This window comes from Oenanthe melanoleuca, chromosome 3 (genome assembly GCF_029582105.1).
Source record: "Oenanthe melanoleuca isolate GR-GAL-2019-014 chromosome 3, OMel1.0, whole genome shotgun sequence".
In the NCBI taxonomy this organism is placed as follows: Eukaryota; Metazoa; Chordata; class Aves; order Passeriformes; family Muscicapidae; genus Oenanthe; species Oenanthe melanoleuca.
The window spans coordinates 31,986,382-31,999,281 of NC_079336.1; the positions used below are offsets into that span (position 1 = coordinate 31,986,382).

The following is a 12,900-nucleotide window of genomic DNA, read 5'->3' on the forward strand; positions in this document are numbered from 1 at the left end:
AAAACAAAAAAAAAACATGGAATGCATTAAAGCCAACAAAACTGAGTTTCAGAACTACCCATGTCATGTTTTTCAGTCAGCCATAGCAGTTATACTTCAAGCAATAGTACCTGATCTCAGCAGCTGGCATTAGCTGCTTGCTCCTGCTTTGCTTAGGCACTGGCACAACCATTTCATAATGATTTTGGGGGAAAAAAAGAATTCAGGAGGAAAAGGAAAAAACTCTTTCCAATCTAGATCTATCCTCAGGACTATTTTAGTGCACATAGACTTCTGCTGAGACAGAGGAAGATACAGCTCCTGCACAGGCTGGCACTGCCATCTAGGTCAGATTAAACCTGCTACACATCACAGCAACTGACAGAAAGCAAATTACAGACGACTCTCCATCTTTTTCTCTCTTGCTTTCTCCTGAATTACTGAAGTTCAATAAACGCCACAGTTGGTCTCACTTTTCCCCAACATAAACAGTCATCATGATAATAATAGCTCTACAATAAAGCAGATACAGGGTGATGTTATCTAAATGTCACGTGTTCATATATTTGCTATTAGGAAGAGGGAAATCAAATAAAAGGCCTCTTCCATTTTAACAAAACTACTAGATATTCAGAATTATATGAATTCCAGCTACAATGCACTATTTCAAAGCTTCTTTAAGCAGCTTTTTGTTAAGTAACTATATAACAACTTATTCATTCCTGCAGCACCACCTTACAATACTTAAGCTATCTACTTTTTAACCCTTGGACTACCCAATTCCCTAGAAGCTACCACCCAGCCTTGAAAAACACTAAGAGGATTGAAGTCAAAAACAAAATAGACTGTCAGCTTCCTTGAACTGCTAGTTCTTACCTACACTAATTCATTTAGTGCAACATTTCTGACACAAGTGCTCAGAACAGTACACAATACTGCAGGTGAGGCTTCTTCTGCATGATGACAATAGTATCCCACTATTTGGAAGCCTGTTACCCTGCTAGACTATCATAGTACAAAGCTCTGCATTTCACTTGACAATTCTGTTAATAACAAGAAATTTAGATTATCACAATTTTTCAAACAGTTCTATATAAAACATTCAGGTCTGTTTTTTCTCTTTTGATTTCTCCTAATTCAGTGAAGTATAATGAACTGCACAGTTAGTCTCACACATATACAGATACTCTCATCACATGCAGAACTCCCAAACATCACTGTGAATGCTCATTTTGTAACCTTTACTCACATGCTACTTATAAATTGAAAGTGCTCTGCTGCAGTTTTGCGACTTTTTCAAAGACTTAAGGAAACTGAGAATGGTCTTTGAAATCTCCATTTCTTAATATTTCAATTCTGAACTTAAAAGCAGTCAGGCACCAATGCAAATGGGGATTAATACCACACACAGCTCCTCTAGTTAAAATATTGATGAAAAAGAGATACTTACTGAGAATTTTGTTCTGTATTCATTTCATCCCTTAAAAAGACGAAGTTCTCTCCATCTTCAGGCTCAAAAGAACTTATGTCAGGTCCATCTGGATATGGAGTAATTACTCTCCTGACCATAGCTGGAATCTGTAATTGTAAAAGCCATTACATTGAGTTTCTCTTAAATTGTATGCTAGAAAACTTATGAAAGAGAACCAAAACTGATGGTCATTCAAAACACTTTCACAGACCAGGTAATTAATTACTTAAGAAGTTTACAAACAAGTTATATCTTTAAGCAAAACTGGAGAAATATCTTAAGTGATAGACTCAAAATGCCTATGTTTCACTTATTATTAACTTAAGGCAAGAAATGCTTCAAGATTTTGCAAACATTTATTTTTTACAGTTAGAGAATACCGGATTATAATGTGTCTTGGCTTTCACCGTTGCATTACAGTTCAATTTTCACGTTATTCTTCTTACTGATTTTAACATCTATATGATCACCCTGAACTTTGCAGCTTTCTTCTTCTTTCTTCTAAGAAAGGAATGCTCTTTTCCATTGCTTACACTGTTCCATGCAACAATTGTTAATTACAGAACATTATTATGCTTAATGTGTATAACTAAATAATTTAAAAGACACAACACTGTTGCAGCAGTAGCTAGTGAATAATGAAACATGAACTCCTTGAGAGTGATAATAGCACTTTATCTTTTGAGTCAGATGTTCCACTTCAGACTGTCGCCCACAGACTCAGCAGGTACATATTTATCACTCATCTATCCTCATTTTACACCTAATCATCTTACACTCAAGTTGTACAACTTACCATTTTCCTGTAATAAACAGAAAGATCCTTCACAACTTCATCACTTAAGACATCCAGAGTCCTAAAAAAAAAAATTATCTTAATTCTTAAAAACCAAATTCATCCTAGCAGCTTATAAAAAAAAGCACATTAATGAAAAATTCAAATTAATATCTTGGATGAATCTCACCTACAGATATTATCACCCAATCACCATTATCATTCTAAAGGAAGACACTGAACACAAAATAAAAACTAATCCATACCTTTGTTGTAGGGCAGGATTAAACACACAACCTTCCCACCTACCTTTATCACAGCTTAAGATCACAGCCAAAATAGACCTATATAGTTAATTTACCAAGAACTGGTCATTGCTTTACCTATTTCCTTATACTGTCTCCCTGACATGCATCTAAATACTCCAAATCTATGTAAATTCTCCATAAAAAACACAACACAGATATTTATGACAAAAAATAATACTACAGCATTAAACTTGACTCAACATAATACTCTTGTCCATGTGAGCAGTTCTCCTTGCAAAAAGTTGTCAGGACTTAGTTCTGTCTCAAGTTTTTCAAATTAAAAGCCTTTCTACCCAATATTAACATTTTCATATTTTCACGAAAATGTAGATACAGTCTTAATCATAATAAGAATGTTGCACATCCTTTCTATGCTTAAGATTAAACAAATTTGAATTCCAAGTAATATTTAAGGCAGTAATACTAGGCTTTTTTCTCCAAAATTAAAGGTTAGAATGTTTATATATTTTATAAAGAGGTGAAGAGGGAAGTTGCTAACATGAATGAACTCCTGTGTCTGGGATGCAAGTGAAGCCACTGTGTGATACAGCAATGAAATGCTGGCATTCTGAACTGTTTCAGAGCTCTAAGAACTTCTGTAAGTGAAAAGAAGTCTGACAAAAAGGACAGAGACAACAGAGATTTTTTATTTTTTTGGGCTGGGGTTTTTTTTGTGTTTTTTTTTAAGGTTTTGCTAGAAAAGAACTTCAATCAGTGCTGATAAGGCTTGCTCTGAGAAGATGAATATGTACTTAGGAAGAAACTTGAAGGCCTGTCCAAAAGGATCAAGAGAAAGAAGGCACACCTTCAGCTTCTCCAAATTTTAGAGCTTTCCACTGTGGAAAGCAAGGATAATAAATTAATTTGTTCAGCTCTCACTGCAGATATTAAAGCAAAAAGACTACCAGATGGCAGGTCCATCCTCTTTGGAAAATGAAGCAGCTATATAACACACCTACTTAAAATAAATCAAATATGTATAGTAACAACCATGTTTAAAAAAAAACCCAAATAACTAAACAATTCTAAAACAAAAAGTCCCCACAATAATCCCCATCCCCCAAGAAGCAACCTCCCAAAGGAGGGAAAAGTCCCACAGCAGTTTTATGCATCTTCAAAAACACTTTAAAACCCTAAAAATGACTATACCTAATGCTAAAGTCCACTGAATTCAAGAAAGGCTCTTCATGCCAAACTGCAACATATGGTTTTGCACTATTGAACTGGTACAGATATTTAACTAGCTTCTTTCTCTCTAACTGGCAAAAATGAGCCTACCCTTAAACTAGCAGCATTAGGTTGCATTTTAACATTAAACTGTCCATGTTAGTTATTCCAATCCTTTTACCTTTTTGGGAGATTTAAATATTACAACTAATACATGAGCACAGTTGCATCCCTGCTTACCTTGCTTCAAGCAAAGCTGCCATATTGAGTCCTATGAACTGCAAGCAGGACAATTTTAGCTGTTCAGCATTGTACATTGCTGAGAACTCCAACAGCTCAGCAGCATTCTTTAAGGTAACTGCAGAAACAAAACACAACAAACTAAATTAGATAATTGGCTATAGTATCAAGCAGCTGTTTTAAGACTTATTGTGCAGCATGTTCTGGTTATTGGAATGTATCATATACTACCCCACTCCTAAAAAAAATATTAATGTTCAAATGGCCATAAATTACAGGAAGCTCCATGTAACGTTGTAGTAGCTTGTATGCAATGGCTGCCTAACAGAACTAAAAAGCCCTACCTACAAACAGATCAGCTTCAAAACATTAAAATCCTTCAGTCCAAAACAAAAATTAAAAAGAAAGATAAAAATAGCAAGTTTCATATACAGCATAAACAGTTTTTAAACTTCCAAATGTTCCAATTTAGTATGGAGAAAAAAAAAGGGGAGTGAAAGAGGAGAGAGGGAACACTAAATACAGGGACAGAAATAGAAACAGGATTCATTTCATCATATTTTAAAGGAAAGAAATTTCAATTCAATGAAATAAAGGTTTCATTGGGGTTTGGGGGTGATTAGCCTTTTTATTTTTTTTGTACTTTTTTTAATTGGAGTATGAGATGAAGATGATGTGTAAGGAATGGATTATGCTAATCTAGAATATTGCTCAGACTTAAGAAGTAATTATTAGGAGCCATGCAATGAACATTAAAATGTTATCACTTTAAAGGAAGGCACACAAATTCTGTGCTGCAAAAGGCAAGACCATCTAAAAATACCATTTTTATTCTCTAGCCCTTTACAGCACATGTGGAAGGACTCACGTTTTTCTGCAATGGCTACTTCACAGATTTCTTTGAGTCTGGATATAAGAAGCTGATCTGCTACCACAAGAACGTTACATATGAATTCCACATTTTGAGAATCTGGAAAACAAAGCATCATGTAAACACCATATGCAAATCAAAAGCAACTATAAAACATACAGCTTCAATGAGATTTTTACCAAAGCACAAATATAATGGCCTCACAAATTTTGATGGGATTTTCACAGCACAAGGAATAGCTTAGAAGAGCATCAACAGTCCACTTTTCAAAGCAAGAGAAGGCTGGAAAAGGAAAACTGCTGTTTGACAAGCTAAAGAAAAGGTAAAACAAGGCCTGGGGTACTGCTAGCCCCTCAAACTCTTAAGAAAGAATTAAGATTTCTGGTTTTTTAGATATAACTCCAGCACAAACATAGTAAGTTTTGAATTTCTATTTTAAAAATACAAAGATTGAAAGAGCTACAGTTGAAAATATATTAAAGGCACCTTTTATGGCAAGAGCTTCATCTGTATACAAGTAATCCACAATTATCTGTAGTATGTCAGAGTGGATGGGCATCTCCAGAGCTGAACAGGTAGCCTAAAAGGCAGAAGTATTTAAAGAAAAAAAAAAGAAATAGAGTAAGAGAAGCTGACTACTTGGAATAAAATACAAAATTAAGACAGTAACTATATTAAGAAAATACTCAGATTGAGGGTCATATTTTCAAAGTTAAACAATTACTTAAGCATTTGTATAAAATCTGTCCAAGTTTCTCAATGAAGAATTGATTGTAGCAAAGCAAGTAAAATCTGTTCAAACTGCTGAATAAACACCCATGAAAAAGTTCATTGTTTGATCACTTTGATAATCTACTCTAACAATCCTCTATTATATTACTTTACTCACAATTGCCTAAAAGTAGAACTACAGGAATCCTCTATGCAAGTACTGAACTGCTTTCCTTTCCAGGTCAAAAGATCTAATGAAATCTCAAGTTCCCAAAAAACAGTAATATTGAAGTAGTCACTACTGTTAATGCCTCTGAAAATAAGGCCCTCATCAAGTCCTCCATTTGAAAACCATTCTAACCATTAAGGTAAGACTTTTGTAAGAGTAAACATTTGCCACTAAACCACATAACTGTCACCATTTGTGTTTATGCAACATCACTGCTTAACAACTTTGATTTACTTCAGGTGGCACCCAAGTAATGCTTCATACTAAATACTTCATGCTTTGCTTTAGAACACACTACTGGTACTGACATACTTTCCTTCTAGGGTTTAAAAACCTCTTATAGACATTAAGACTTTTATATAACATCTACAGCCCTTCCTTCACGAAATACTTATTTACAAATCCAGGTTGATTTAGATTTACTTACAAAATAACAGGCAGCTTATAAACTACATATTACTGATATACAAAACCGCAATATAAATGGAAACTCAACACTTAAAAAGACCCCTTAAACAAATTATTTGTCTCACAGTATTTCAAGTATGTTTTCTTAGGGATGACTTAGGAAAAGGCAATACAGCAACCTAGAGGACAGGTGAAGTTCTGTTTCACAGCAGAACAGAACTGCCAGTACTTCACCAGGTTCTTAATGTATTGCCAGAAATCTAAGAAATTTGAGGAACTCCTGCACACTGCTTTAGTTTTCAGTCTCAGAAAAACGCTTCTCCACTTATACCATTCCTTTCTTTCCATAAACATTATCAATAGTGCTCAAGTAGCTCAACAGAGGTATTTAGTGAAATTACAACGTCCAGGAACAACCAGGGCATTGACACACAGCAGGCAAATCAGAACCAGGACAAATTAAAAATCTACACCTTTTGAAACAGCAGTTGGTGACTAAGTAGAATAGTCCCTGATATCCTCTATTTCATTTAACAGCAAAAGTCAGCTGGAGTTCTACATACTGACTATCAATCCTGTTCTCTCTTGGACTCAGTACATATGACAAGCTATTCCAAACTGCATATGATTTAAATTGTATGGTCTTTCACAGAAAGAAAATGAAAATTAATCCAAAGCAGTATTCCATAAGAACAGTCCAGTCAGTGCTTTTTATAAATACATGACCTAATTCAAACTAAACCCTTAAAACAAAGGCTGTAATTTCCTTTGATACACAGTATTACATTTTTTACTCTAATTTAATACACAATCTTAATAATACAAATACAGAGTAACCACAAATGTGGCTTGTGGGTTTTTTTTCCTTGCAAACAGAATCAAAGAATCCAACCCTGCCTTTTCCCTAGTATTTAGGGAAAACTGAAAAGCTGTCACTTATTTGATGCAAAAACAACATATCACCACACATGATTTTGGAAAACTTACCTCAATCCATGAGCTGCTTAACATGCTGTGAAAATAATCTGTAAAGAAAGGCATTTCAGTTCAAGATGCAATAAAATGACAGTTAAAAAAGACAATATAACTTACATTATATAAATATATATAAAAATACACACACATACCAAGTCTTGCACAAAGTACACACTTATGACATGGGAATTCCTTTCCATCTAAAGATTTCAGGGTCACATCGCAGAGGTATGAACTAGAAGATATTTAATAGCATCAGAACTGTATTCAGAAGAGCTAAAAATTGTAAAACTTTCAAATAAATGCTTACTTTAACAAGTTAGGATTTATCCTTTGAAATAAAGTACACCTGAACTTTAATAACACCGCAGAAAATGAACCCAAAAGTACTGGCACAAGACTTTCCAAGGGAGAATTTTTTTGTCCAAAGATGAGCTTTAAAAATTCCATCTGAGATATTTCTTCAAAATACAGTCAATTACTATTTCAAAAATGCAATGACTAAATAAATTAATTATGGTTAAGTTTAGTCAATCTTAAATGGTCTATGTTAAGTTGCCTATTTCTTCAATATCAGAAGGTACCATAGGCCTTGATGATTCTTTTTAAGAACTAACCTGAATTCTGTGAAAAAGTTACTTTTATGCAAGGTAGCTTTTTCTATATAAATAGGCTATTTAGTACCTCAGGTATAAGTAACTTGATCACATCAACAGAATTAAAAAACAAACATCACTTTGCTAAAAACAAATTAGAAAGCATACTATGCATTTGGTTATTTCCAACCCATGTAGTCTTACAGTCACTGAAAGCAGATTTACAGAAGTCAAATTGCTTTTGACTGGATTACCTAAAACATTTCTCTTGGCATTAGCATTCTATGACACAGCTAATCCACAGAACACATTAAGGTACAGTAAAAAGAAACAAAGATATACCACACATAATCTATCCCCAATTACTAATCTACAAATCAAGTCTATAAACATCCACAGAGAACTTCAAAACCTGAGTTACTATGATAGAGACAACTGCACACAAGAAATTAAAATGCAGCTAGATCAACCTAAGCCCAGGCTTAACAGGTAAAGAGATGACATAAGAAGAAGATGGATGATAGGGTAGGGGAAACATGATTAAAAAAAATTACCATTTCTTCTGATTTAACTTTGGTTTGTTTCCATTCTTCTTGTTGACAACATTAATTTTTCCATTTTCTAACCTTACTCCATCCAGCCTGCAAATTATTAACATTAATAATAAGCAATACAATTAGTATATAGTTCAAACCATTAGGAATAGTTTCACAAAGCAACAGTACTTCAGTGGGCTCATACTGTGAATAGGAAAATGAATCATCATACAAAAATAGAAAGGGCCAGTTGTTACTTGAAAAGTCTTCAAGGCAGATGTAAAATGTAACTGGCATTCTTTCTACATCTTAGATATGTATTTATTATTAAATATGTATGTATGTATGTATTATTAGATATGTATTATCTTAGATGAAACCTATACTGTATAGTTAAGGCCAAAGTTCAATACCACAGCATCAAAATCTAACCTACATTATCATTACCAGTCAGTAAAAAGAACAAAGACAGTGGTGGGGAAGAGATGCAAGTTTCAGCACAGGCTTTTTTAGCATCCTAATTCATCAAGGAGGCTTGTGAATGGGTTGGTAAGGACACAGGAGTGCTGCTGGCAGATTACAAAGTAATACACCTTTTAAGGCAAAGTACTTTACCAAGGAAATGTTACTTAGGAACTGAGTTTTAGCAGCAGCTTCACATCTTGGCTGTGCATGCAAGAAGTACAGTGAACAAAACTACCCTGAAAAATTTCATTTCCCTTTTTTGAAAGGACAAATGCTGAAAACAACCCCAAATTGATTAATGCAGTTCTACAGAGACATTTGATCTCAATTATATTTGTTTCACTATGTAACATAAAAATTACATCAGCTGAACAAGAATTTAACTTTGCTTTTTGTTGTTTTACACTAAACATGCTTGCTGTCAGAGAAAAAACTGATAGACTACAGACCACTGTACAGAAATTATACAGTCCAAAACTCAGTAAGATCAGCTGTCTCTAACACTGTAAGTATTGATGTTTTATGATAGTCTATCTGGAAAGTCAAATGATCTATATCAGGTATCTAATCCCACAGAGCTCATGCCTTAGAGGATACTGTCATGGTTTAACTTGTCTGGCTAAAGACCACACACTCACTCATTGACTCTGCCCTCATTACCCACCAGTGGGATGGGGGTGAGAACTGAGGAAAAAATAGTAAAATAATGGGTTGAGATAGACAGTTTTAACAGGGCAGAAAAAGAATGGAAAATAGCAATAATGCTAACAGAATGAGTAGATGCAAAACAAGTGATGCCCAAACAGTGATGGAATAGCTCACCACCCACCAACCTGAAACTCTTATATGTACTGGAAATAACCTCAGTCAGTTCCTAAGTAGCATCCCCCCATCATCTCCCCCTAGTTTCTATTCTAACATCAGTGTCTTAATTTCCACCATTGTTATAACAACTAGAGTTAGATCAGCTTACATAAAAATACTCTCTCTGTGGAGAGCTCATCAAAATATAAATGCATTTCCTTTCACCTACCTTCCACTTAAGTTGCTGAGCCCAAATTTCTTTGCTGCACTTTGCAACATTTTAATAAGGTTAGCTTCATCACCAGCTTTGCCCTTTTTAGATTTGCTCTTCTGTTTTTCATTAATAACTTGCACTTGATTATTTCTATAAATCTCAAATGCAGACTTTCCACTGACATTTTCATCAAAGCTCATTTTGCTGAGATTAGAAATTAAAGTATCTTGATATTCATCTGATTTTTCTTTAGAGATTTTTGGCTTATAACCATGAGTCAGAAGATCACAAGTATCAGTGTATATGAACTGCAGAAGGTATGCAAACAGATCTGGATGGACTTTCTCAATCACATAGAGATCACATCCCACAGCATCCTCATCTTTGCGGTAGATGTCTGGAGTGTCTAGCTGGCTGTCGCTGGAAACAAAGAGCTTCCTGAAGAAGTCGGAGCGCACGGCCAAGATGTATTTGTGCACGGGGTACATTCTTGTGCCAATCTGAAAAGTCACATCATGGATGCTGTCCATTTCATCTGTTTCGTCTAACAGTTTGCCAAAATCCATGCCAAAACTTGATAGTGACACACTTGGAATTTCATAGAGACTAGAACAAAATTAAATCCATAATCAAACACTATTTATAACATCCCTCACATTTTACATAGTATGTTTAATGAAGAAGATAATGATGTTCCCATTTGATTTCTTTGGTTTTTTTCTTACACTGCTGCACTGATCAACATTTCTTGTCCCATTCTTTACAAAAATAACTACTAATATGGTATTTAGGCAATTAAACTACAAATATACAAATAAACTATAAATAAGACCTGTCTAGCCTCAGTATATCAAATATAGTATTTTGCCTTCAAACTGTACCAGTATTAACAGAACTCTCGTTTTTCCAACATGAAAACACAGAAACGCTTGCTGTACTTCATATTACAAACAAAAGCAATACGGAAAAAAAGCTAATGTTTAGTTATCACAAATGTTGGAAACTATTATGAGAGCATGAGAAACATGGTACAGTATACTATTTATTTATTTTACTTTATACACCTTTTTCCAAATTAAAAAAACATTCATTTGTTACTTTTATTTATTGATTATTGGTGATTACTGAAGGGGTGAATTTCTACAGTATTTAGAACTCAGAGTGTGTTAAGAAATACATGGCAAATGCTTCCTTAAACACTTCAGATAAAACATCAGTACTGTTTATTATTACGCAAATACATAAACTGAGGGCTTTGGATAACTTCAACATAATTACTAACAAAGACCTGTTCTCTAGCAATATGGGTAACTGTATTTACTGCAACTTCTATATGAGTCAAAAAACTGTTTGGAAAATAATTATTCAATTGCAATCACAGACAAAAAAAGGAAAAATTGCAGCTGCTGTTATCTTAAACATACCTGGTTTTAGGATCTGACTGTAATACAGCAAAATTGCAGCCACTAGGATCAGTGGCAATACTGACAGCTCGGTGGACATAAGTCAGTTTCTGAAGTCGAATTCTTTCATACACACTGGTTGTATCATGCTCACAGGACACATCACATGAAGGATGCTGAATGCTTGATACAAGTTCTGTTAAAAAAAAATGAACACAAATCATAAAAACATCCTGCTAATTAAAATACAACTAATAAAACAAAAAGGCAATACTATCACTTCTCTATGTCCACTGATGGAGTAATTGAATAAGGCTAAACCACGCTGAAGATTTCAGCTTGCTTATTTACAGAATATATAGGAGGAGAGTTGACAGGTCCACTTAAAATCTTATCCTGTACAAGACAGGTATGCTCCTTGCAGAAAAAAGAACAAAACATCAGGACCTTTTTTCAGCAATATTAATACGCCAAGTTAATAAGGTGGAAGTTGCTTTGGACCCTGAATTGTGCACAGATAGGGTCTGGGAAACAGGTTTCACAGACTTAGCAGTGCAAGCAAGTACATGCTCCTTCTTTTGCCCAGTACCAATTTTCTTGGGACTCATCATCTAATATGTGACAAGACCATTACACTAGACCATTGTCCTACTTTGTCATTCTTCAGAAATGCTTTTCTTCCAGAAATCGCCACCTGAAGGGTAACTGAAGGCTGCAAAGTAAATCTTAGTATTACTGAGGAAAGAGTACAGTAGCAGTCAATGCTAAAAACTATCAGCCACAGAGGAAAGAACAAACTTACCATGCAATACTGTTAGAGGCTGTAAAGATTAGATTAAATGTTTTACTGATTTAAAAGTACATAAAAACCACCAAGAAATCACTGCTAACCTTTCTTTTCTGAGCTTTTTTTCCCTTCTTCCAGCCACTTCCCTGTAAAGGCTTCACCATCATGTGTGACAAACATTATTTCATTTCCATTCAATGCAACATCAGACATGAAGACTTGTCGGCCATACACCCAACGACACTGCTTCATGGAGTTGTTAGATGACTTCCAACAAAACACCTATAATACCAAATTTTTAAAGAAAGAGAAAACCTTCATATCATTTAAAAACAGTTACATATTACACACTACTTTTTTAAACACAAGAACATGCCAACACAAAATTGCATATGAAAGGAGAAAGACATTCTTCAAAATTTTAGGATAAAGTGTTATGAGCACCTATTAATGCGAATCCACAAGTAAAACACGGAAAATCTATCACGGTATCAAGATCCATTTGCTCATGAAGGGCATTTGAAAAGCTTCTCTGAATACTCAAATATCTTCACAGCAGTGATCTACAGAACAGGTTTTACTGACATCTTGACAAAGAGAGTAAAAGGTGTCAAGCCAAGAAACAAGTTTTATCTAGTTCTTAATTTACATATGTGTCCAACTGGTTTGCTTATAAGTCATGACAAAATTCAAAGCTAGCCATTTTCTGCTAATTCTTTGACAAGAATTTCAAATTTGTCTGTATCAGTCAAGGTTTGGAATGGAGATCATGACCAAATGCAAACTTCAAAACCCTCAGGAGTATGAAGCACAGCATGCACAACAAGACCTCAACAAGGTACATTGTACATGCCTGAAAGAAAGCCCCAACCAAAGGAAAGCCCAAATGTGGCATTAGCAGTGCTAAAGCCAAGCCTTCATTCTCTCCCACTGAAGGACCTGAACAGGTCTGTAAGCATCT

General features: G+C 34.7%; 1 protein-coding gene across 3 annotated transcripts in view; it reads right to left on the bottom strand.

The window, feature by feature from the left end:
- The window catches only part of IBTK (inhibitor of Bruton tyrosine kinase), a 54,464-nt gene that overhangs the window by 19,425 nt on the left and 22,139 nt on the right, over positions 1-12,900 (bottom strand). For all 3 annotated transcript variants that reach the window (XM_056487570.1, XM_056487571.1, XM_056487569.1), the window contains exons 10-20: positions 12,044-12,221; positions 11,174-11,348; positions 9,765-10,355; positions 8,285-8,371; positions 7,287-7,369; positions 7,147-7,184; positions 5,298-5,391; positions 4,809-4,910; positions 3,941-4,058; positions 2,247-2,307; positions 1,430-1,557 (exon numbers count right to left, since the gene is read on the bottom strand). In XM_056487570.1, coding sequence (XP_056343545.1) covers positions 1,430-1,557; positions 2,247-2,307; positions 3,941-4,058; positions 4,809-4,910; positions 5,298-5,391; positions 7,147-7,184; positions 7,287-7,369; positions 8,285-8,371; positions 9,765-10,355; positions 11,174-11,348; positions 12,044-12,221 — 1,655 coding nt within the window. The remainder of the gene's footprint in view (positions 1-1,429; positions 1,558-2,246; positions 2,308-3,940; positions 4,059-4,808; positions 4,911-5,297; positions 5,392-7,146; positions 7,185-7,286; positions 7,370-8,284; positions 8,372-9,764; positions 10,356-11,173; positions 11,349-12,043; positions 12,222-12,900) is intronic.